The sequence below is a fragment of the Cuculus canorus genome, chromosome 3 (genome assembly GCF_017976375.1).
Source record: "Cuculus canorus isolate bCucCan1 chromosome 3, bCucCan1.pri, whole genome shotgun sequence".
Taxonomy (NCBI): domain Eukaryota; kingdom Metazoa; phylum Chordata; class Aves; order Cuculiformes; family Cuculidae; genus Cuculus; species Cuculus canorus.
Genome location: NC_071403.1, coordinates 37,289,146 through 37,314,492, shown reverse-complemented (window position 1 = coordinate 37,314,492; position 25,347 = coordinate 37,289,146). Strand labels below are relative to the sequence as shown.

Below are 25,347 nucleotides of genomic sequence, written 5' to 3'. Positions count from 1 at the left end.
TTGCATGTCGTGAACAGCTCTCTTGAATTACTTATTGAAAAGAGACGTAACATTGACTATGTGAAATATATTAAATATGTAACACAATGAGTCACCTAATGAACCTAAGTTAAATAGCTATAATTCTTGTTTCGGAAGACATGAAAGAAAAAGATCTTGATAGGCTTAGCTTCTCATGGGTCAAGTATTCTCATAAAAATAGGAACTATCTTCTCCCATGTGTAGACGGTGTCAAATACAATAGAAAACACATATCTATCATGAGTGTACAAGAATGCTTTCACTCATTTAACAGCATGATTGGGGAGTGAGTGCAATGAGCTCATGGGTTCAACCTACAACAGCATTCCTCTTGCTACTCCCCGATCTGCCTTCATTCACAGGCAGCATACAGGCTTCCATTCTGAATCACTGTTTGGACCTCTTTGCTGGCTGGGCTGGTGCAGACTGTCTTTCTCACTGCACTTGTCTGATCTTCATTGCACAAGACCAAAAAGAAGGGCAGTTCACACTGTCCTGCTGCCACTATGGGAAGGTCCACAGCCCATGAAACAGGGAGACGGGGAATACAGCAATGTTGGACAAGGGCTGCAGTATGATAGTTTGCCTTATGCTGAGCTGATCAGGGCTGTGGCACGGCAGCCAGTGACTAGCAAAGTTTAGGAAGCCTTTATCCTCTGCATGCTTGCATCAAAAGACATAATTCGTGTGCTATCCTTTCTTCTGAGCAATGCCTCAGAAACCTGTCTTAGTCCTTTGCAAGGAACTTGGGGTTAACAAAACACATATAGGCATTGCAGTTGATTTTTTCAGTCCTGTCTGACCAACTTAGTGGCCTTCTGTGATGGGGTAACCACAGCAGTGGACACAGGTAAACCGACGGATATGATCAATCTAGACTTCTGTAAAGCCTTTGACATGGTCCCCCACAACATCCTTCTCTCTAAATTGGAGAGAGATGGATTTGAAGGGTGGACGGTAAGGTGGATAAGAAACTGGTTGGATGGTCGTATTCAAAGAGTAGTGGTCAGTGGCTCAAAGTCCAGATGGAGATCCATGACAAGTGGTGTCCCTCAGGGGTCCGTACTGGGACCGGTGCTGTTCAATATCTTTATCAATGATATTGTCAGTGAGATTGAGAGTACCCTCAGCACGTTTGCGGATGACACCAAGCTGAGTGGTGTAGTTGCCACACTGGAAGGACGAGATGTCATCCAGGGGGACCTGGACACACTGGAGAAGTGGGCCTGTGAGAACCTCATGAGGTTCAACAAGGCCAAGTGTAAGGTCCTGCACCTGGGTCGGGGCAATCCCCGTTCTCAGTACACAATGGGGGATGACGTGCTTGAGAGCAGCCCTACAGAGAAGGACTTGGGGGTGCTGGTCGACAAGAAGCTCAACATGAGCTGACAGTGTACGCTCGCAGCCCAGAAGGCCAACCATATCCAGGGCTGCATCAAAAGAAGCGTGGCCAGCAGGGCAAGGGAGGTGATTCTGCCCCTCTATTTCTCTCTTGTGAGACCTCATCTGGAATACTGTGTCCAGTTCTGGGATCCTCAATGTAAGAAGGATATGGAGCTGTTGGAACGGGTCCAGAGGAGGGCTACAAAGATGATTGGAGGGCTACAACACCTTCACTATGAGGACAGGCTGAGAGTTGATGTTGTTCAGCCTGGAGAAGGCTCGGAGGACATCTTACAGTGACCCTCCAGTACCTGAAGGGGGCCTACAGGAAAGCAGGAGAGGGGCTTTTCATAAAGGAAAGGCTTGTGGGGATAGGACCAGGGGAATAGGTATAAACTGGAGAGGGGCACATTTAGACTAGACATTAGGAAGAATTTCTTCACTATGAGAGTAGTGAGGCACTGGCACAGGTTGCCCAGGGAAGTTGTGGATGCCCCATCCCTGGAGGTGTTCAAGGCCAGGTTGGATGGGGCCTTGGGCAGCCTGATTTAGTGGGATGTCCCAGCCTATGGCAGTGGGGGTAGAACAAGATGATCTTTAAGGTCCCTTCAAACCCTAACTATTCTATGATTCTATGATTTTACAGAGCTGCACAATGATGAACTTCCGTGTGTCATTTCTGTGTGGCCCAGACTTTTAAGTTTATTGTAAGATAAACATTTCCACTAGCTGATCACAAACTTCATCAGGGCCATGAAGGCTTTGACCCAAAGCCTCTCCTGAACACTCTGGCCAAACAAAATACATGCCTTTTCTTAAATACTGGAACATATGGCCTGATTAAAATGCATTTGAAGTGTTTGTAACTCAGCTAGTTCAAATGAGGTCCTCAGGCAGCATTTTAATTTCATTTTACAAGTTGGTCTCCTGCAGTTTTACTGCGTTTCATTACTTTTTGGGCAAAAAAGACTTATGTCCAACGTTCATTGTGCATACTAAGGCAAGGTAAGAGCTGTTCAAGAAGAAGATGCTTCACAGTATTGACTATTTCACAGTGGTAAGTGTACACTAGGGTTTAAGCCACAGGATATCAAGGCATCATCCAGACCTGGAGCCAAACTGGAGGTTCCTGTTTCTTTACCACTGGGAGCTCATCCCTGAATGTCCTTGCTCCTGTATAGCTGGTATCAGACAATTTGGCAATATTTGCAAGAACCTCAAGTAGTTCATCCAGCCCCTCACTTAGAGTCATGAAAACATTTTTAGTGTGTGTTAGCACTTTCAAGACATTTACCATTAAAATCCAACAGTTAGAACAATATAATCAGGTATATCTTCTGTATATCTCTATATAAGACGTAACTATGTCTTCTGGCAGGGTCCATCATTCATCCACACTCAGATACAGAGCCAAAGATTGATCCTACTGTTCATAGGAGAATAGGAATATGTGAAGGATGCTCAAAATGAATTTGAAAGATGGTGGCTATAAAGCCACATTTCCAGTCTAGAAGATACATCTAAGCAAGAGCTGCAGAGAACCAAAAGTCTGGTAGAAATACAAGACAATAATCATAGTGAAAGGGTTTCTGAAGCTGTAAAGAAGGAGAAGGACGCATGTTTCCTGAGAGTTCAGGGAACAACCTGGGCAATGTCCTTGCTGACCTATTCCTAGGAAGGGAAATCATATATGAGTGAGAAGATGTCTGACTGTGCTAGGCGGCACCATGTGTCATACTACATAGGCCAGGTCAGAGCTGCATAAACAGTAATACTCTTTTCATTAAATTTTAAGCAGACTGTCTAAACTTGTGACAGGCATCCTGACACCGTCACACATGACTATCACACACACACACACACAATTGCAGAGGCACAGACACACCCACCCACTCTGAAGCAGTTGAAGACAAAAACAAAACAAAACAAAACAAAACAAAACCCCCAGCCCTCACAGTTTGGTGCTGTGAATCCTTGTGTGGGAATGATTTGTTTCTGGGCTGCTAAAATAAAATCCCTGATGAACAAAGTTTACGATGTGTGAAATAATATACGTGGATAACTCTCCCTTTCCCCTACTCCTCAAAATAATCCCTGTGCTTCCCATGTACACCCAACTGATCTTCCTTTCTGAGGCCACATCACAGTGAAGCCTCATCCTTTCCACCCTTCATCCCCCTCTTTGGTTTATGCAATAGATAATAAGCAATGTGTGATATCTGGAAGTGATATCCTGCTGTAGGCAGGGCTGGCTCTACTCCCTAACACAACACTTAGGGATGACTCTGCTTCTAGCAAGTTGAGTCATTGTGCTGGACATAGTTTAATTGGTGACAGCTTTGTCCTATTAACAAGTGTCGGCTTTTTTCACTTGATGCATCAAGCAGTGATATTCTGCAGATTATGGTGCCCTTATGCACTAAAGCCTTTTGTACTTGTTGCTGCCTGGTTAGACAGGAAATAGTGCATAGCATCAGGGGATAATTCATGTGAGTAAAGTTACTTGGCTGAATATGCATGTGCAAAACTGAGGCTCCAAATGCAAAACACATCCTTTTCTAATCCCTGAGCTATTCACTATGTGTATGTCTATACATGCATTGCATGCTTATGACTTTTTAGTACTTTTAAAACTTAAAATTAAAATTGCTTGACTTTAGTTTGAAGATTAGCACCAGTTCAGGACAACTCTTTTATTAACTTTTATTAACTGAAACAGTTTGCTCACTGTTAATTTTGACGCAAGCAATTTATTTTATTAACATGGATGCAAATGTTAATTACACTCTCCCTTCCCACCAGGAAGCCCTGGAAACCTTGTGCAAAGCTTGAGAAACAGTAGTGTCACAAATCTGGGGGGATGCTCTCTTTGGGAAATGGTGTTTTTGAGAGAGGCCTTCTTTTCATACCTGTTTTTGCTGCCTATGCGGGAGCGCACTAAAAGGCTCACACTCCCAAATGTCTGCAAGGAAATAACTGAGACACTGAGTCCAATTATCCCAAGCCTTTCATCCCTTTTAATTTCAGTGAACGTATAGAGGACCTGACTCTGTTATGGTAGATGTTGGGACTGGAACTGCTACACCTTCAACTAGGAGTACAGCAAGGGGAAAAACAAGGGGTAATTGCTATGTATAGACAGTGTGGTCCGTGAGAGAACTTTAACCTGATATCTTTCCATAATAAAGTTTTTGCAATCTATGAAAGAATGACTCTGTTATTCCTCAACAAGCTTTGGCACATGAACCAGCTTTTTCTACCATTCAAGGAAAGTAACTTAAACTAGATTTAGACTCCTCTGCATGGCCAAGCATGATGCCCACTGGTATGTTCAGCTTATGTGGAATTGTTTGGTTTGGTTTAAATAAATAAATAGCATTAAAATCTAATCATGGAAAGTGTAGTTGTTAAAAATAGACCGAGGTAGTGCTCACCCAAAGAAGCGTCAAGAAAAGGTATGTGCAGGAGGGATTCTGAGACAATTTATCAAGTGTAGGAACAACCAGACAACCAGCGCTGGCAAGGTTTCAGGCACGTAAGCATCACTGCCATCTCCCCACCCTGCAGCAGGAGTTCCTAGCAGGAGTTAGACCTGTTCCTTTTTTTGCACTTCAGCCACCTGCTTTCCCTTCAATCAGATTCTCCACAGGGACACAAGATCTTCATAGAGCTACCTGTGGTGAGCCTGGCATCCAGCACGAAACCCACAATGTGTAATATTTCTCCACCTGAGAAGCAGCTGTTTAAAAATGAAGCATAATTAGAAAGGGTTTTACATTTTGTTTTGTTTGCAGATTTTTGATGCTGAGTTTTGTTTGTCTGTGCCATAGTAAAGCCTCAGTAAGTGAAAAATGTCATGAATCCAGATGGTAAAGACAGTTTCTGTCTCAAATTGTTTCATCTTGTGCCTTTTTCTACTTCCTTTCAGCCATTAGTCTTAAACTGTTGTCACTCTTGATTAAGACACGTAAGTTAACTACGGCATTTAATGAAAAAAAACTTACAAGACATTTTACATATCAGGTTCCATGATCAGGTTGTATTTTGAATATTTGTGAATATTCATGAATGGAAATAATATTCCCTCTGGTGCAATGTATTTTGGATTTTCCAGGATGCACCATGGGAACAGACAAGAAGGCAGGCCATGTTGCACCATAGGACCTTCAACATAGCCTGGAACCCAGCCAGGAGAGCTTAGTCCAGAGAGCAGCTGCTGCAGAGACCTGTGGTAGCTTTTCTAAAAGAGTGCATTCCCTTTTTCGCTAACATATTCAACTGGAATTCCACTGAATTCCACTTTCCTTTTCACTCCTGCAAAATTAAATGGCTATGGAAAACAAAAAAACATCCTGAACAACTGTAGTCAAGTGTACTAGGTAGTTTTGGGTAGCTGAATATCTGTCTACTTGCTGTTGACAGACAGTGGTACTGTCAGCAGGGATTGGAGACAAGGTGCTCAGCCATCTGGTCCACCTGTACTGCCCAGAGCAGAACAATTCACGCATCTGCTCCTGAGCCACTACGTTACAGTGAGACTTGGTTTAAATTATTACTTGATTGGAACTTGCATTGGAACACTGATTTACATGTGAAATCTTTGCAGGAACTGACTAATCAGCAGGCTAGATATTCCTGCCCGAGGATCAGGTAGACAGCCTCATCCCTTCTCCAAATGTGAGCTCTTCCTATGCCTCAGCTAAGTCTAATTCTGCACAACACCAGACATCTCTTTGTCCCCAAACTTTACAATTTCCACACATGAGGCAGACAAGGGACGGGAGTACAATCAGCATTTTTCAGAAAGGAAATCCAGCACTCAGGGTCATTCAGTTACAGACTGGAGATTTCCTGCATCTTCTTCCAGTGACCTACGTCACTGGCATTGGCTCAGACAAGTCCTAGTTCAGATGTTGTGTCACAGGTGACATCAGGTCACCCTGAGAAATTTCACTGAGGACTGTAGAAAACGTATGTCAATTTTAAGATTTTCAAGAGTGAAAAAAAATGAAAAAAATCTATGGGAATGGGAAGTAAAAGACATACATTAATGATGAATGTTGCCTAGAGAAAGCTTCTTAAGACTGCCAGTTCATTCACTTGTAAATTTATTAAAGTGTCCAAAGCAGGGCAGTTGCCATAAAAGTAATTTCCTTAATACTCTAAAAACCTGCAAAATGAATATTCCTCCTTTGCCCAATACATCTAACCATTAACAGATCGATTACTCAATTTGCATGCTGCTGCAAATGTCCTATTTACATTTGATAGGCGATGTCCGTAAAGCTCACAGTTTGAAAAGATTGCCTGAGTATAGCCCTGAGCAATGGAAAACAACACAGAAGAGAAGAACCAGTGGCATTTAAAGGTGAGATGCCAGACAGCACACATGGGATCCAACAGTGTAAGTAAAACCTAAGAGAAGTAGCAGCATAGAAGAAGACACCGGACAGATCTGCTGTGGCCAGTGTTGTGCTGTTCTTTGAGGTTGCCCATCTATAATTCAGCAGCAGCCTTGGCCAGTGCCTCCTGGTGACTCAACTCAGCAGGGCACGACAGCTCCAGGAGCGGTGCAACCACACTGCCGTGGCGTTTGGCCCCAGCCAGTAGCACCACCCAAGCACACTGAGTCAGCCACGGCGTCGCTAGGATGTGGAAACATTGGCCCCAGTCCTAGGGCTGGCTGTACCTCCAGATAGTTGTACCAGACTCAGCCGCGCAGAGTATACCTGACCACTGAGTGGATGGGGTTAAAAAAAAAGGAAGCCACAACAGATAAATAATAAACAAAGTATGGCCAAACAGGGGTCCAACAGTATAAAAACACAGCTGTACAAATGGTTTTGAAAAGGAGGAGTCTGAATCTGGAAAAAGGAGGATGATTTCCCTCCTCACACCCTTGACCTGGACAGCATGCTGTGTACTGCTCGGCAGAACTGTGAAATAAACCACATTTATCTATTGATATATGTATTCATACATGTTTCAAAAGTGTGCACTATCAGGCTCAGAGAAAACTCATGAGTTTCTGGAGACTCGTAAGCTCTGAGTTTCTCACCTTCAACACCTTCCATGCTGTAATCTCAAATTCAAAGTTCCTTTATCGTTGCAAATAGGAAGATCACAGAACACCCACTGTAGTGCAACTCTTTCTTTTCAAGCATCCGTTTCCCGGCTGTCAACTTTTTTTTCCTACACCACCTCTCATGCAGCTGTGCCTAGTCACTCCCTTTCCTTCCTCCTGCTCTGATACTTGCAGCTCCACCACTGTAAAAATAGCTGGCGTGAGAATTAACTTCTCCTGCTACAGAACTGTGACAGCTCTGGTCGCTTGAAACGTGGAAGGACTTCCCAAATGATTCGTCTTGCTGCTCTTCCCCAGTCCTTTTCTTGCTTTGTTCCTTTTCCAAAACATTACTCTTACTTGCAGATAGCTGCTTGTTGTGGTCGTGCTGATGAAACTGTCCTGATGCACCACGGGAAACAGAAAAGGAAGCTTTAGGAGGTACCACTTATACTCTTGAGGTCATTTACTGACTTTTCCTTAAGTATTCCAGGAGTAGCTAAAATTATGCTGAATGTAAGACAGAATATATTTCATCTAAAACAAATGGAATAAGCAGTAAAAATAAAAGCTAAGAGACTGAGTCCAAACCATCGCTCATAAATAAAAACCTCACTCTGACATATGGTTTTGTTTATGGTTTTGTGTGATATTTAAATATAACAGGGAAGAACACAACTTTTTTTTTAAAAAACACTAATCTTAAAATTGAGAAAAAATTGAGACATGTGGACACGTGCTGATTAACTGTGTGAGAAGCAGAATCAGTTCTGCCTGATCACAACTTTTGAAATCTAAGCTCAAGATTATTTTTCAGGTGTTTGTTAATATTTACTACTGTTTAAAAGCGTATTCGTTAGTCCTACTAAATGTATATAAGAAAAAATCTTTTGCAAAAAGCAAATAAAATACATTAGTGTTTCTGATTGGAACATACATGCTAGTGTACAAGTCTGCGGAAGTTATAAATTATTAAAGTTCAGAAATACTTCAAGTTTCCTTTATGCAAAATATTCTGTTCTTTTTCAGTGTTATATCTACCAGATTTGAATGAGCTGCTACTGCTCTTTTTTTTTTTTGCTCTGTTTTCTTAATGGCATAGATTTGAAAAAGCTCTCAAACTCATGTTGGAATGATAATCTTCAGAAAATGCCAAGCTGATTTAAAGAGCAAGCTCCTGAACATTCACAAGGACCTGTTGTGAGCATGCTGGAAAGATCTGGAAAATCTATAAATTGTGCTAAGCTGGATTGTCAATGGCTGATGGTGTACTCAAGAGAAGTTGTTCCTGTGAAAATCATTGAAATCTTTAGAAACATATTTGATGTTATTTTTACTATGTCTGCACCCCTTTTGGCTCCATCAAATAAAGGCTTTTTTAATAAAAAAAGAATGAAGGTATTCTAGTCATATGAAGGTGAAGTCTCCAGGTAATGAGATGATCTACCTGTGATCTACTGCCAGCTTGACTGAGACATAGTTCAAGGTAAAGTGTGTTTAGAGATCTGAACTAGTAGATTACCAGAAAAAAAAAACATTCCTGCTTCCTTATCTTAGGGAGACTGGCTTCCTGCTAGTTGTGGATCCATCCTCCTCCAGTATGAAGTACTAAAACACCCCTGTTTCAACTTCATCTTGTAGTGATAATGGAGGTTACGTATAATCTCTGTGGCTACTCAGATTCTCTTTCTGTCTCCCACAGCAGGTAGTACTGGAGTTCATGCAGTATCATAAAAAATGACTCCACAGCACACTAATTATATAGCGATTTCAAAGTACTTTGAAAATGAAAAGCACTGTATCAGTGCAACTTCAGGTATTAGTATTATTTATATGGCATACATAATCATTGTGGAAGGCTAGCTTTAAATTCCTCTGGGACTAAGGTGGAAGGAAGATTTGGAGAAAATCCAGGTCCTTGCATTTTCATCTGGTTAAGGTAGATAACTAGCATCCTGAGTTCCTCTCCTGTCTTCCCTAATTATAAAATTCTATGAAAAAGAAAGTGATTGAAGCAAACGGAGACTTCCAGAGGTGAGATACAAAACGGCTTTCTAAGCTGTCAGTCAAAACTTACTTACAGTAGTTAACACCTGTCAGAATAATTTTGAATGAAATTAATAGAATGAATTCACTCATTCCGAATGAATGAAATAGGAGAAACACCAGCTTCTTAACTAATGGAACAGAATATTCTAAGATATGATGCAAGGAAAATATAATCACTACAGAAAGCTTTTTCAGTACAAAACATGAAATACCTGTTGCATAAGTGATGTGTGGAAAATAAGTGCATGATGGAAGAATCTGGCTGCATGGGAGGAGGTGGAGAAGAAGACAAAGGAAATTAACACGTTGTAACAGCTCCCAGACTGGATGGAAGAGGAACAATTTTCTACAGTTATCACTATTATTGATGCAGAAATCCCTTCACACCTTTACAGCTAGACTTTTCAGGACAAGGAATGGTGATGGCCTGGTTTCCCTTGATTCTGCAGGAAAAATCCTATGCGAAACAATGCAGACAGTTTCTCCACTCACACACCTTTTAACAGCACTAACTGAATATCCACCCTACCACTGAGGATTGAGGGCTACAGTCAGTCTAAAGTCCACAGAGCTTGGAGGTACCAGAAACCTAAATGGAGGCAGAAGAAACTCCTCAGAAATTATCCTAAACCTCAGCAAGTTATACAATGGCCACAGATTCATGTTGGATCTTCTATGTGCTCCTGAAATAAAATCACAGGAACTTGAATAAAAAAAGCTAGTAAATAAGAGCAGGATTTTCGTGTCATGTCACTCCTTGTCCTCAAGAGAAGTATGCCAGGTCAGACCAGGTAGGATTCTTGCCTGAGTAATACTTCTTTACCTCCACACGCAAACCCCAGGTGACAATCTTACAATTGGCTATATATTCAGCTTTCAAACAACTGTGATGAGTCTCCCAAATATAAGGCAGAGTACTCCTAGGGAAACGCTTTGAAGTAATGATGCATAGATAAAAACTAGGGAAATTCAAAGTGTAAGTAGAGCTTGCATTTTGAAGTGGCCTCTCTCTGGAGGGTGTCCATTATATGTAAATACCACTGAGAACAGCAGGCAAATATGGTCATTAGTGAAGGTTTGAACTTTTCCAGAACAACTTTAATTTTGAGCCAAGCTACTTCAACCTTCAAAGGCAGGAAACTCTATGACTCAGCAGAAGCTGAGACTGAAAAAGCTTGTTTCAGCAAGGACCAGTAGTTTTAAGATGCTAAACTATCCAGAGGCTTTTCTAATCCCTTAAGCTATTTTCCATACTGTTTTCCTACTCAGTTAGTTGGAGACATGTAAAAGAGTACCACTGCATATTCCATGATTGCACCATTTTGCTATCAATCATCATCGTATTTCCTTACATATTTGGGGCTGCTTGAGGTTTCCTCTACAAGCTTAAATAGGTGCAAAAACAAGGAGGAAAAGGAGAATGCAAAGACTCCTACCAAAGCAAAGCTCACAGCAGACTTACCGAGAACAGAGGTGCATTCAGCAGCATGGAAAAACTGCTTATGTGTTTGGGATATGAAAAACTTTCTAACAAGGATGAGGAGAGGTGAAGTGAAGACTTTACTCTTCAACTGCCCAACCCAACAGAGTTAAATGCTATAAAGGGTACCCTACAGTCCCTTATGTAGTCCTGTGTAAATCTGACACGAACATCACCTAAATGTATTTCATTACATTTACAGAGTTCAGGTCTTGCAAAGAAAACCAGACCTTTAGATTACTTTTCATAAACATGCCTCTACACTGAGTTATGGTAAAAAGAAAATTGTGAGAAAATAGTATGATTGCACATATTCAAGTGGTCACCAGTCAAGACAATAGCTTATACTCATAAACTTTCCCTTTGCAGTTATATCAATGAAAATTAGATGACATAATATATCTTTCTGGATCCTATTTGTGTGAGCCTGAAACTGAGAAGAACTTTTACATTGATTTAAATGACTGAAACCCTGGAACTCATGAATGTTTTCTGTCAGTTCTAATGGGAAGTATGCAGCTGGATTCTAGGCTAGTTTCAAGGACCAATTTAAACGTCTGATCTTTTTCCCTTTTATACTGGTCAAAGCTCATAACTCATTTTATGCACGTTTCAACTCAGTAGCAAAGACCTGCTTTTTTTAAATGACGAAAGAGTCCACAGTCACTAGAAAGCCATTACATTTGATTGGTTGACTTCCGTGATTATTACTAACCCAGTACTGCTTGTCCCAGACCTTTTGCCTCTAGCTTGTCGCACTACGCTTCTTCAGCACTTGAAAGGAATTAACCAAAAATGATCACCGTAAAAACATGTGTCTTTGCCCAAGGTGTCTTTGCATTGCAAATTCCAGCAAGCCAGTAAGCCAGGTGCAGCATTTTGGCTATCATGAGGAAAGGTCGAGGGTAGCCATTTCAGAGGCAGTTGGTCTTACTAGATTATAGAGCAGTTGTATCGATTTAAACAGTTTCTAGACATAGTACCCATAAAGAATGCTTACACATGCACAGTCTCTGCATTGCTTCATAGGGTCTCCCGGTAGTGCTGCAAATTAGAAGTATTTAAGACAAGTTTAAGACAAGCGTTCTTTTTTGTGTCTATCCAAATACCTCTTAAATAAGAGCAGGAACCAATAAGCTCTTCCTGTTTCAATCTAGTGATGTGCTAGCATCATGTAATTTTCATCTGACACACTTTCCAGGACTTACAGAGTCTGGGCGTGAACATATCCTTGGGCATAGTCAAAAGCACATGGTTTAAGTCAGCGAAAGGCAATCATCTCTGCCGAGCTGATCTTACAGCCCTGTGTTTCTGGAGCCGTGACGTTAGAATAAACTAGCATAAAATGAAGGATCCTTAAATGAAAGAGATTGAGCCAGAGAGTGTGTCTAGGCAGTGATTTCTCAGACATGACTTACGCTTCTGACCTTATTGTCTATGCTGGCAGTAGAAATTAAAGCAAGGTAGGAGTAGCTTCAACAGCTCTATACCATCAGGGGACTGCTTTTTTTTGTCAGAGAAATCCCCAAGGGCCATGCGTCCCACCTCAGTCATCAAAGTCCTCTGGCAGATCTAATTGGAAATGGCTGGAGTGACTAGCATGAGAAAGAAAGGAAGACATCTTCAAGAGGGTCAATCTGACTTTTTATAATGCACTGCATTAAAAAAAAATTCGTATATTAAGGGTATTTCATCAGCTCAGTAGAAGGCTCAGTCCTGCCAGGTTTGGATTAGCAATAAATAGATTAAAAAGTTCTACAGGAGGAAGGCAAATCTTATTTCCTGTCCTATTTTGTTCAAATTCTGGAAAAGGGAGCAGTGGTAATCATGGAGAAATTACAAGAATTAAAAAGTAGTCCTGATCCACTGGGGTAGAAAAAGCAGCCACCAAAGCTGGAGGAGGTTTGGATCTGATATACTCACAGCTCCACACTGATCAGTCAAAGTAATTTCAGATCTGGATCAACTCCCAGATCTGAGTTGCAAAACTCTACCCCTTTCATCCCTACTTTTTTTTTTTTTTTTTCTTGAATTGCTACCAAGCTGCAGAGAAGTTCTGAAGGAAACACCAGCACAGTGTAATATGGAGTCGAGCAAGCAATGCTGTGTAGAACAGCAGCACCACAGACAGCCGTGGTTCTGGAACAGAGAGACAAGTACGTTATTTAAAAATGACCAATTTCAGGGAGTGTGACAGGTTCCAGTTCTCAAACTGTTACTGTATTTTCCACTTTAAATATGGAAATTTCACTTCTAAATGAGGAAATAACCTTCAGTGTGTGCTCCCTGTATTTAAAACATCTTGAAATTACATGATCTGCATATAGATCTTAGGCTGTCTGTAACATGTCCTTCTAACTTTACTCTTTACAAGCATTTCAAACTATTTGGATAGGGTGTGGCTCTTGCGATGAATACCTTTTTCTGAAATACTTCGACACAAAATATCTACACAAAATTTAAAATACTCAACAGCTTTTGGTTTGGTGTTTTTTTGCTGTTTTGTTTGTAACCCTGCTTTTGCTTTAATTAGCTTCAGAGATGTCTATATTTACACTACCTTCTTCAGTGTGAATTCACTATTTAACAACTACTTCTACAGAGGCTGAGAAGTATGCAGTAGTGGTGCGTCACAAGTTATTTTTTGTCAGCTATAGACAATGCAACTGCTGCTGCAAAGATGCACTGAAAGAAAGTGTATAAAGAATTGTATGAATGGCACATAAATTATACCACTGCGATGGCTTTGAAGTGTGTAAGAAGTACGGTCCATAGAAATAAATCTAGGTGGGAGAAGTGGCCCACAGAACTTTTTTACCCTACACACGCACGCACATGCATTACTATCAAAAAATCCCTCAGAGAGCCTTGGCACTGAAGCACTTATTTATATCCACTGTACACGACCCCAAAGAACTTGTCCATCACTTGAGGCACACCTGATAACCAGCCCGTCTAGGAGATACTAGATTTTGTCTCATGGTAAGCCCTTCTCCAGAAGCTTTTGTATCCATCTTTCCAAGGGCATGATCCTCACAAAATGCTTGGAATGCCATTCCCATTGTACAGATGAACTAGGACAAGACATCTTAAAATATAAATCCTTATTTAAGTAATAGTTCAAGGAGTCACTTCTTGTGCTGGTGCTTGTGGAATAGTTCTCTCAGAATTGTAAATTCACTACCACTGTCCTGCTTAATATTCCTCTTCTTTACTAATGGGAGGGGGAATAAATTTGGACTTAAAATCAGAAGCAAATTTGGAAGTAGAAAGATGTATGATAACTGCATGGCCATTGTACCTTGATTTTTCAAATAAAAAGGCATTGAACCTTCTTTCTTTCAGAGTCCAGTACTGGAAAGCTAAGCATTGTGTGTCTCCAATTGTGACAGGCACCTAAACGGTGAAGTAGTAGACAGTATGTTGAATTCCAGCCTTATCAAAATCAGTACCTTTCTCCCATTGACTCTGAAGGAATGAGGATTTCATTCTAGAAATTGAAACTGATTGCCAGTCAAGCAATCTGATTGCATGGGGAAACATAAACTAGAGGCAATGATTTCATAATGCAGAATCTAGGCCATACATAAAAATTCCTTGAAAAACTATGCAGTAGTATCTTACTATTATCTTGTTAATGTTATTTTGCGAATAAATATATATCTTATGAGGATCATGCAAAGATACACATTACAGTAGTTCATGCTGAGTAGAGTTTACTCCAAGAATGGCACAAATTATGCTTGTTTTTCCACTGTAGTGAGGGTATCTGAATCTGGTGCTGTGAAATTTCAATTCAAAGTAAATCCAGATGGATTAAATCAAGAATACTGCTGAAACACAGAGTGACTGGGAGAAAATGAAGAGGGAAGGAATGAGTTTGGATTATAAGACTGCAACAAAAAATATATGGATACATAAAACAATAAAAGACAATTGGAAAATGTATTTATACTAAATTAAAACTTTATTGACTAATGTTCTCCAGACAATATGATCCGATGGACTATGGTTGCCTACATGCAATGAAGTTGAACACAACAGTAGTTTAACATGGAATGTCAAACGAATTAATATAATGTTTTAAATGAAACAATTTATCTGTGTTGCTGCAAAATGAAACAAAGCTATGTATTTCCTTGGCCAATCTGTGTTCAGATAAGAGGCAATGCATTTGAAGAAACTGGTAGATTTCTTTAGCATATATTTCAAATAAATTAGCTAGAACTGTACTCTTTAAAAATCCTTTCAACTTCACTTGCATTTCAAACAAAATCTAAGTGTAAACACTAAAGTTGCTAGAGCCATCTAGAAAGACCTAACTGTCAAACTCGGAGTGGACATTATAGTCCAGTAAATGTGATTATTTAGAACAAGAAAAATACCAGTTACTGCAAAAGTCATATAGACATATCTTATTATTAATCCAGCACAAAGCATTTCTTCTAACTTTCTCACATAAAAGACTAAAGCTTGCTTACAGTACTACATTTTCTATCATTCAAGCATCATTATTACCTATCAGGGAGATTGGCTAGGTGACCTAATGGGTCTGTTCCACCCCTAATTTCTATAAAGAAAATCAATCATGCCAGCAAGAACACGGTGCGCTACATCTTGGGCTTGATCCTGTAGCCTTCATTCAAGCAAAACTCCTGCTGACTTAAAAGAGACATTTTCCAGAGCAAGACATCCAGGATTAGGCCCTTTTTTTTTTTTTGTTTTAGTTTTTATAAAAGCATCCACATAGGACACATGGAAAATATTCTGCAGAATTAAAAAAAAATATAACAACATGTGCTTCACTTGCATTGAAGGAATCAGAGAATGTAAACACCATAGTGGCCCACATCTTCACAATATCGATGAGAAAATGCCAACTGCAAGTAATCTGTGTGAGTTTATTTCTCAGCGTCTGCTTCCGAGGGTGTTTTGTGTATACCTTTACATCCACATCCACCCACATATGTACACCCTTAATATACTTAAAGGTGTGATAAAATTCACTAAAGGCAGTTGCTTGCCTGTCTTAATGCTTAAATCTGCAAGTGGCAGCAAACTGGGCTTTATATAATGCTCATTAGACTACACGTGAGCAGCAGGACATGAATACCACTGTGGGCAACAGAGTGCGGTTTCTGGTTCTACAAGTGTGGAGCCATCCCACTTATGCACATCACCAAATCTACCTGCGTGAAGGGCTGGAAAACCAAGTGATCAAAGTATTTCCTGGTGGGCCATGTCTGAAATTTGAGTTGAATGATTCAAAGGCTATAGATTGTCCTCAGAAGAGCCTCTTGACAACCTGGAGGACCAAGTAGGAAAGTTTACCTTCAAAGTGCACTTTCTAAGAATGGAATGTTCTTGACAGGGAAATGATTGGAGGCAATCCTGGACTTTTTTGTTTGTTGAATAGGAAAAATCTTTTCATCTTCAGGCAGCACTTCACCCTGACAAATGTGAGTTCAGTTATTATTGGGTTTTAGTATTACAGAAGATTCTTTAGAAACAAACATGATAGTACAGACATACACTCAAGATATTTACAGCCTTTCTAGAAAAACAACCCTCTACCTTAGTACTGACTACCTTTTTTTTTTTTTTTAGTATTTAAATTCTTTAAACCAGCTACATTAAATACCAATGTGTACTGTACCACCCCATACCAACCCCTCATCCCCCCACAAAAACAGCAAGTATTTTAAAAGTTTGTTTACTTTTTTGTTTGTTTTTATGATTGTTAAAATCTCCTGCTTGAGACTAGTAAGTACCACCTCCACTGGATCAAGATCAGCACTGACTGCATATTCCAATGCATGTTGTTTCATAGCAGAGTAAGTACTGCAGCTAGAAGCTTAGATCTCCAGGTCGTCAGGTCGAGGCCTGCTGCTGGCTCGGCTGCTGGCTCTGCTGGGAGGCCTCTGGTCCACAATGGTGAGGGGTTGCAGCTCGTGTCCCGACGCCAGTTTTTTAGTGTTCTGGTGCTCATCAGAGAAGTCGAAGGGCTGGGCATGTGAGTTGGAGATGGTGCTGCCAGCTTGCCCCATCCTGTTCTGCTCCGCGCTGTAGTTGGCCCAGTTTTGCTCGCTGGCTTGTTTATTGTAGTTACGACAAGAAGAATTGTTCCTGTCTCCAGTAACGAGCTTGTACCCTGGAGGAGACATGGGAGACAAGGGAGCAGTTGGTGAGGAGCAGCCATTGTAATAAGCATATTTGGGAGAGGCACAGTCCTTGGAAGGGCTCATGGTACCGCTGTGGGAGTAGGGGTCGTTTTTCCCTTTCACACGATCCTTGACACCCTTGAAGAACACGTAGAATAGCTCGATGATGTTCAAGGCAAGAGACACCAAGGACACGACCAGCATGAAGAGGATAAAGATGGTTTTCTCAGTGGGACGGGAGAGGAAACAGTCCACTCTGTGCGGGCATGGATCTCTCTCGCAGGTGTAGATGGCATTCAGGCTAAACCCATAAATGTACCACTGTATTAGCAAGAAAGCCACCTCAAAGACAGATTTAAACAGGATGCTGATGATATAAGTACGGAGCAGTCCCCCACGCATCTTCACTTTGCCATGCTCTTCGATCCCATACTTGAATTTCTTAATTTCTATTTGCTTGAGGTGCATATCCACATTCACACCATCATTTTGGACCACCTTGAGTTCTTCTTCTCTTTTGTTCAGCTTCTCTTCTTTCCTCATTACATAGAATACATGTGCCAGGTACAAAAGCGTAGGTACTGACACAAATATGATCTGCAGAACCCAAAACCGTACATGGGAGATGGGGAAGGACTTGTCATAGCAGACATTCTCACAACCAGGCTGTTGAGTGTTGCACCGGAAAGCAGACTGTTCATCACCCCAAGCAGATTCAACTGCTGTCCCCAATAGCAAGATTCGGAAAATAAAGAGGACAGACAGCCACACTTTCCCTCCTGCAGTAGAATAGGCTTGGACCTTGTCAAGAAGTTTTCCCAAGGCACTCCAATCACCCATCTTCAAAGGATGCTGGCTAAAAAAGGACACAAAGAAAAAAAAATAGTGATGGTTAAGACAGAGCTTTAGTAGCTTTGGTACACTGACTTACAGACCAATGCTAATAGAGTACAGATGGCAGTTTTGTTTTAATTCATGTGTTTTACGTGATCTGAAGAGAAACCAGAATTTTAGCAGGTGGAGTGAGAAGTCAGAGAAACTCAAAAGAGAAAATACCAAAGACCAGAGCACAATAAAAAAAGAGGTTTCTAATTTCACTCTGGTTTTCAAGGAGTCCGTGACAACCCTCAGTGCAATGATCTACACCTGCCTCAAGTAGAGAACAGCTGTGACAGACTGCTGAAGCAAGGTGCAGAAGTACATAGTGGCAGTGCCTGAATATGGTAGGAATACATGAAAGATCTCTTTCGGGGTGGATTGTTCACAGTAATTTCAATGCTTACTCTTATTTAAGAGAATAAGAACGCAAACCATAGTGTAACTTAAATACAAAAGTTTATACTAAGTTATTGTTAGGGTCAGATACCTAAAATTTTATCATTGCAAAATGTGTGCTATATTTCCTACAGCAAGATTAAACTGAGCTCTTGCATATCACTACATTGTGTGTAGTAAATTTAAGAGTATAGTTCCTAAAGATGCCAAGTTTATAATATGCTCAACTTCAGAAAAAATTTGCTATCTAAATAACGTTCATGTGTTAGTATTTGCATCACAAAAATTGAAGTTAGTATTATTTACCTATAGTTTTATGATGCAACCAAAACCAGTAAAGATATGAACTGGTTTTCTGTTTATCTGTTGTTTGTTTAATTTATTGTAGTTTCAGCTCTGAATTCGCATCTTTTTTTATTTAAATTCCTTTACTTTGTTTTGAAAGGAAAAAGGATTTAGCAAGAAAAAAGGTAAGTGAGCTCTTTCTGTTTTTAAGACGATTCCTGGCATGCAGTTCGCATTCCAAGTGTTGAACACTGCGAGTTTAAATTGTCTCTCCCTACTTGAGTTTTAAAGTGAGCATTTCTGGGACACAAACGGCTTCTTGGGGACATCTGGAAATATACAAGATGACGTAAAATAAATGGTTTACTTGATATTCTAGATTCCTAAGCAAAATAACTTCAGTATAGAATTTTTATCAACTGGAGAATGGTAATTTTAACTGCATAAAAACATGCCCCACAAGAACAAGCATGTGAAATTGGGCACTTAAAAGGAAAAACAATCAAAAAGTTTCCCTTTTAAAGTAGATGCTGCTGGGTATAGATATTTGTTCCATGCATGCTGAGTAATCCCTTCCTGGTATGAGTAGTTTTGATAACGTCCAAATTATTTCCTCCCCATCGCATCATGGATATATTCCCTAGTGAAGGTCATTTATAGAAAAAGCCCTTTTCGGATAATTCATAAAACGGGAAATTTTAGCACCAAGGAGATTTTCTTTCAAGAAGCAGTGAGTCACTGCAAACACAAGATTATAAGTCTGGCAAACTCACTCATAACAATAGATGCCAAATAAAAACACACCGTTCCTGCCGTCGGAAGGAGTCTGACAGCGTAATGGGAGACAAGTGTTTAAACTGCTCGCTCCGATAGCTCAGAGATGCCAATTATCTTTGAACTCTCGAAAAATATCCCAGGGTTATTTCCTCAGTCCATTTCATCAGCTTGCTCTGAAGTTTACCTACTGCAGCGTGCAGACCCTTCCTCATATAATTAGTTGTTCACATGAATGAAGCCCCATCAAAGGATCAGGCCTGTTTCAGACTTTTAAATCTGGAAGTCTCTGCTGGGAGGAGTACACAGCGTGTTTATCTCTGACACATCCCCTCAGTCATTGCCAGCTTTAGTCCTTCCCAGGAAAGGTTAGTTTGTCTTTATGGGCTCGAGGTGGCAGAGAAGGAGCTGGGCACACAAGCGCAGAGGTCTCTGGAAAGGCTGGAATGAAATGTGACCACGTTCCTCCTGAGGCTGGGATTGTTAAAACACAGAACAGCCTGTAACTATACAACACGTGAAGTTTGTTTTAAAAGCAAGCTATTTGCTGCATGTCCTAGAAGTGGAAGTGGACAGAAGGAGCCTTTTTCAAGTAACAACTCCTTGATTTAATTAGTCAGCTTTCTGATGATTCAAAACTACCGCACTAACAGACTTTGCTCAGACTCAGTGTATTTTTTCACTGTCTAAATGTTATTTCAGATTGAAATTTTGATTAAGAAAACAGAGGACATGTTATTTCTGGGCAGTTATGTGTTGTTTGTTTTTTAATTACACTCCACTCTGGTCCATTAATGCAATGTGATTAACTTCAGTTTTGACCTACTTAATCCCACACCTGCAATATTTTAAGAATTTACTACCTATTTTTTAATTTGCTTCAGCATGCACAATTGGTAAGTTTCATTTATGTCCTCTGGCAATATAAGCTCCAGGAGGAAACATTCCATGCTTGAATTACTCATACATAGTTTTCAAAAGCAACTTTTTTTTAAAGAGATCAGTTACACACTAGCCTTTGCCAGTGATTAAAAAAATCCTACATCAATTCAAAACACAGTACTGTTAATCAGATAACTTCGTGGTGGCACAAATATATTTTTCCATTGCTTGAGTAGATTCTACTGCTTTATGAAACATAGTACCGTGTTTTGTTGTAGAGAAAAACTCATTCATCAGATCTAACTTGCTTACTTTCAGGACACTTAAAATAATTTTTATTAACTGATTACGTTATCTGTTTATTGGGTATAAAAAGAAGTTTTGTATCAAGTAGTTATTTAAGTAGTTTAGCTTTGTACATAGTTTGAAATAGACAGAAGATAACCTTCAGCAGTTCTTCAGCATTCTAGACACCTTAAATGACTCCACTGAATGACACACGCTGACCTGATCGATTCGTACAATTCCAGTACTTCAGGAATCCAAGGATATGGCTGATGATGAGTATGTGTGTTTCGTAAGTTCTTACTGATTATTACTTTAAAGGATTATAACTTTTTTCTGAGATGGAATAATGCCAGCCTATAAACTCTTTAAAAGATGGATTTCTTCCAGGTCCTACTGTGTGTGGGTAAAGACAGGAAAAAAAGCCATAGTGCAGCAGGAGATATGACAGCATTCATCTGCATGAGTTTTGGATGACCACATATGTAAGACATTTGATTTGTAAGCCACAATTAAGAAATTCTAGAACTACTCCTTATGGATGGCATTCATCATGTCATCTAGTTCATATTTTCCAGGGAGAATAACACAAACTCAGTGCTGTGACAGAATGTCCAGGTCTGACTACAGTGTTAGAAGGTCACATGCTAGCGGATGGAAGAGCAGTTAAGGGTGAGATCTAAAATGGGATTTTGCTGCTGGAGCAGCTGGGAAGCAGGCCAAAGTTTGGCGTTTCCTACCTCTTCTACCTTCTATATCCTCACGCACACATAAACAGCCAACAAAAGAGAAGATTCTGAAGCTTGAACAGTAATCAACTCAAGTATTTCCCAAAATCAAACAGCACTGCAGAGAAAGAAACTGAAGGGGTTCGGATGGGTTGCTAGGAAGGCCAGTTTTCCAAAATCTTACAAGACTCATCAAATGTCTTCCAGACACTCCTCTGGGAAGGTGTAGTTCATTTGTAGCTCAGTAGATGAGCTTCAGTTCATTTTACCACTGGATAAAGATTACGCACTAAATCGTTGCATTAACTAGAAGTATCACAACTGTTTTGGGTTTTTTTTGTTGCATGCTAGTATTGCTGGTGGCCAGCCACTAGCACACCTCCCCCATGGCCTTTGCCTCTCCCATGTTGTACCCTCTCCACATAATTTAATTCTAAAGCATAGTTGCAGAAAGACCCAAAGCAACTGTGAGCACTTTAGACATTTTCTAGGTGTACAAGTCAGGTCTGCCCCTTGTGTTACTGCCCAGATTCATCTCCTCCTGACTCACTTTGGGATTAAGAGAAGAAATGTCTAATTCCCTGACAGCGCCTCAGTCTCTCTGTTGCTTCTGCTTGCAGATTTTGAAATCTGGATTTCTAAAACACATGTGTGGCACAAACGACAGACTAGGTACCTCCATGTGAGATAAATGTAGTGGGTAACATGGGGACAAGATACCAGAGGCCAGGCGAAAGAGAAGCAACATATCTGATGAAACAGACACATTGCTCAACACCATCTAACCTTCCTCATGCCCACAGGAATCCTTGGCCTAAACTGATGTCCATTTCACAGACAAATAAAATTAATCTTTTGGGCTTGCATAATATGAAAGCTGAGATGACTTTACAATCTTGAATCTGTTGCGCTGCTGAGTGTATACGCCTTCGGATTTATGTTGCAAATCAAATCCCTTGCGTTTTTCTCTTCCCTCTTCCGAACTCAGCCTACTGCTCACCCTTCTCCCATTTGTATGCTTGTTAGGTATCATGGGTCACTGCCAGTGTTTGGCTTTGAAGTTTCTGAAGGAAACACTTCAGTAAACATCCCAAAGACTAGAGGCTTAAATTCTGCACTGTGGTGTGCTGTCCAGATGTTAAAAATGGCAGGATGAAAGCTCCACGCAACTCCTCACACACACGCACACGCACATAAGTCAGGCACAAGGTGTTTTGTAGCCCATTTTTTTGTCCCTGTTACCAGGGGTTTTCATCACAAATCTCACAGACAAAATCAAGAGATTTCTCAGATGAAATATGCCACTTCACGAGGCTTGCTGGTTATCTCAAGGTAAAATGTGAGGACACATATAAGCACACGATATTCTTGTTTAAGAGGAGAACGTGTTACCTGATAAGATAGATTCTGTGTTTCGTCTTTGAGTTGAAAGCTTTTTCCTGCCTCCTCGTGTTACTCCCTAACTACTGGCAAGCAGCAGGCAACAACTGCTCTAAGGGATCACTCCAAGCCTTGCAATGCAAAAAGCTTTTTAGTTCTCTATGAGATGCTGCTCAAGAATTTCTTTTTCCTCTGCATTTTGGTATTTAAGCCTTCAAGGTAATATAAAGGGAATGTGTCATATTGGGATTATGACACATACCGTGGATAATTCTTGCACAGTTCTTCCTAGACAACTTTCATTTATATCCACTCAAGACTTTCACAGACATTGCCAACGTGGTAAAGCATATCATGATATCTCACATTCCTTCCCTAAAATCCCTTCACCGAGGTTGCTAAAACAGAGTAACTATATACAAACCAGGTTAAAAATCCGTAACCCACGTCTGGATTTTATCACGTCTATTTCAAAAGAAAAGGGAAAACTTATCAGGAAGATCACGTGGAAGTCACCACTCCAGTAGCTGCAGCATTTAACAAAGCACCTAAATAAGAACCTCGCTCTGCAAAAACCATTGGGCATCAATCAGGATTTCCCCAGGAAAGCAAAACGTGTGTGGGGCAGAAACGGGACGCACTCAGTACAAGGTCTCCCTTTTACTGACTTTTGATGCAATTTCGATACAACAGAGAAGACCGAAGCACACCTCGTTGGTGTTTTTTTTTCTTTAAAGGAGCTCATTTAAGTCTTAGGCGAGGACGAAGAGGCGCGATTTCAGCCAGGCACAAGCAACAAGTCTGCAACTCAGCCCCGCAGTTACAACTTCGCCGCAGCTTCTCTCCCAGTGGAGCGAGGTTAGAAGTTGTCAAAGGCTCACATTTAAAGAAATGTGTAGAGATACGACCAAAGCAAGCGAAGAATTCCTACAAGTTTGAACCTAGCGCTTTAAGAGAACTCACTATTATAGAGATGTGTATTTTTAAACAAGTTCAACCATCAGCGCAGTGACACAAAATTCTCAGGGTGAAAAAAAAAATATCTTTTCAGAAAAAGTGATACTGAAGAGGATGAAAAAGGAAAGCTTTCAACTTACCCTTGCTGATCAGCAGTGAAACTGGATCAGTATACTTCTTTGGAGGGTTAAAGTAAAATGGAAGAGCACGTTCAGGCACTCAGACCTGTCTATTTAAACTTTAAAAGTCTACTCCTGTTCTGTATTTTTCATTCTTCCTTCCCCACTAATGAAAGAAAACTGCTGATACCTCGTAAAAGTTTTTTCTAACTTGGAACACTGGGAGAGCTTTTAACAAGTTTTCAAGCCTCTGACTGTGCAAGAGGAGGGGAAAAGGAGGGGTGGCAGCCCAGGAGGAGGGGCGCTCTGCAAATGGAGAAGAGGAAGGTGGGGGAGGAGAGAAAGAACTGAAGGCACAGCAAAAACCAGCCTGGGGGAAAAGGAGAGAGCGGAGGCATGAAAAGGCCGCTCTTGCTGATGAAACAAAACAAATACAAGGGCAGTCAGCAGCAGCCCCGCACCCCCGCGGTCACTGAGGGCACCTGGGTGGCACTCCATCCAGATTTGGGCTTGCTGGGACAGATGAAACCACTCAGCTCTCTGGGGTGCCCCAGGGGTTTCTCAATGGGAAAAGGGGAAAACGCTTGAAAGGGATTAATGGGTAACCAGCCTGAATCTCCCCGATGCTAAGGCGCGACTGCTTAGCTGCTGTCTCTATTCCCTCCTCACCACCATGTAGGAGAGGAAGCCCTTTCAACCTCTCAACTTCTGGTTGTGAATGCAGCTTTTTTTACTTAGGTCTATATCTTTTATGTGCACACATGAAAGTACACAGTGGGAGCAAAGTGTTTCTACAGGAGATACCCATCACGCATTTTTTTTATTATTTGTCTGTGTGTGTGTGCGCGCACACATGTGTCCGTCCCATGGGAGAAATGAAGAAATGATCTCATATTCCAGGAAACTCTTTCCAGGAAACTTCAGAAAATAAAGGATAGTGCAGAGAATCGGTGTTCAGTAGTGAAGAGAAATGCTCCTGATAATTTTTGAGTGTGTTTTACAGGAAAAAAAAACCACAACAACCTCCAAAACTGATCTGTTCAACTAAAACAAAACTAGTTTGGCTTTGCTCCTCACCAGTCCCTGGCTAAACTTTCCTTGAAAAATGCTTCTTCTGTAAAACACAGATTAATTTATTTCTCTGCCTGTGTTAAGCTCCTCAGCCATGGAGTCCAAACGTCATTAAGAACTGGTCTTGTACTTGTTTGTGTCATGGGGTATTAGCTCCTCTATGGAACTGCTAAAGAGCTTCTGAAGAAGTGTTCATAGTTACATAGTTCGCAAAGAAGTTTCTAATTTTGGTTTGTAACAGGCGTATTTGGGTTTCGATTAATTTTATTCTCATGCACTATTTCTGGGCTCCGTAAGAATATATAAGCATGTTTGCTCTTTAAAGGCTATAAAGAATGCGAGAAGTCCAGTAGTGACCATTAAGAGTTTCCCCCCAAAAAGGTTGTCTTCACAGTTTCTTCTTGAAATAATGAATGTTACACTCTACAACACA

The 25,347-nt window shown here is 40.7% G+C and overlaps 1 protein-coding gene across 1 annotated transcript; it reads right to left on the bottom strand.

The window, feature by feature from the left end:
• Positions 1-14,941: 14,941 nt before the first annotated feature.
• On the bottom strand, positions 14,942-24,105 carry GJA1 (gap junction protein alpha 1). The gene is made up of 2 exons (XM_009559348.2): positions 23,865-24,105; positions 14,942-18,014 (listed from the first exon to the last, which is right to left on the bottom strand). Exon 2 carries the CDS (start codon positions 17,996-17,998, stop codon positions 16,853-16,855), a length of 1,146 nt encoding a protein of 381 aa, XP_009557643.1. The 5' UTR covers positions 17,999-18,014; positions 23,865-24,105; the 3' UTR covers positions 14,942-16,852.
• Positions 24,106-25,347: the final 1,242 nt, after the last annotated feature.

What these genes read in the sequence shown, in the direction of transcription:
- GJA1 (XM_009559348.2), bottom strand. Translation starts at nt 17,998, where the DNA reads ATGGGTGATTGGAGTGCCTTGGGAAAACTTCTTGACAAGGTCCAAGCC.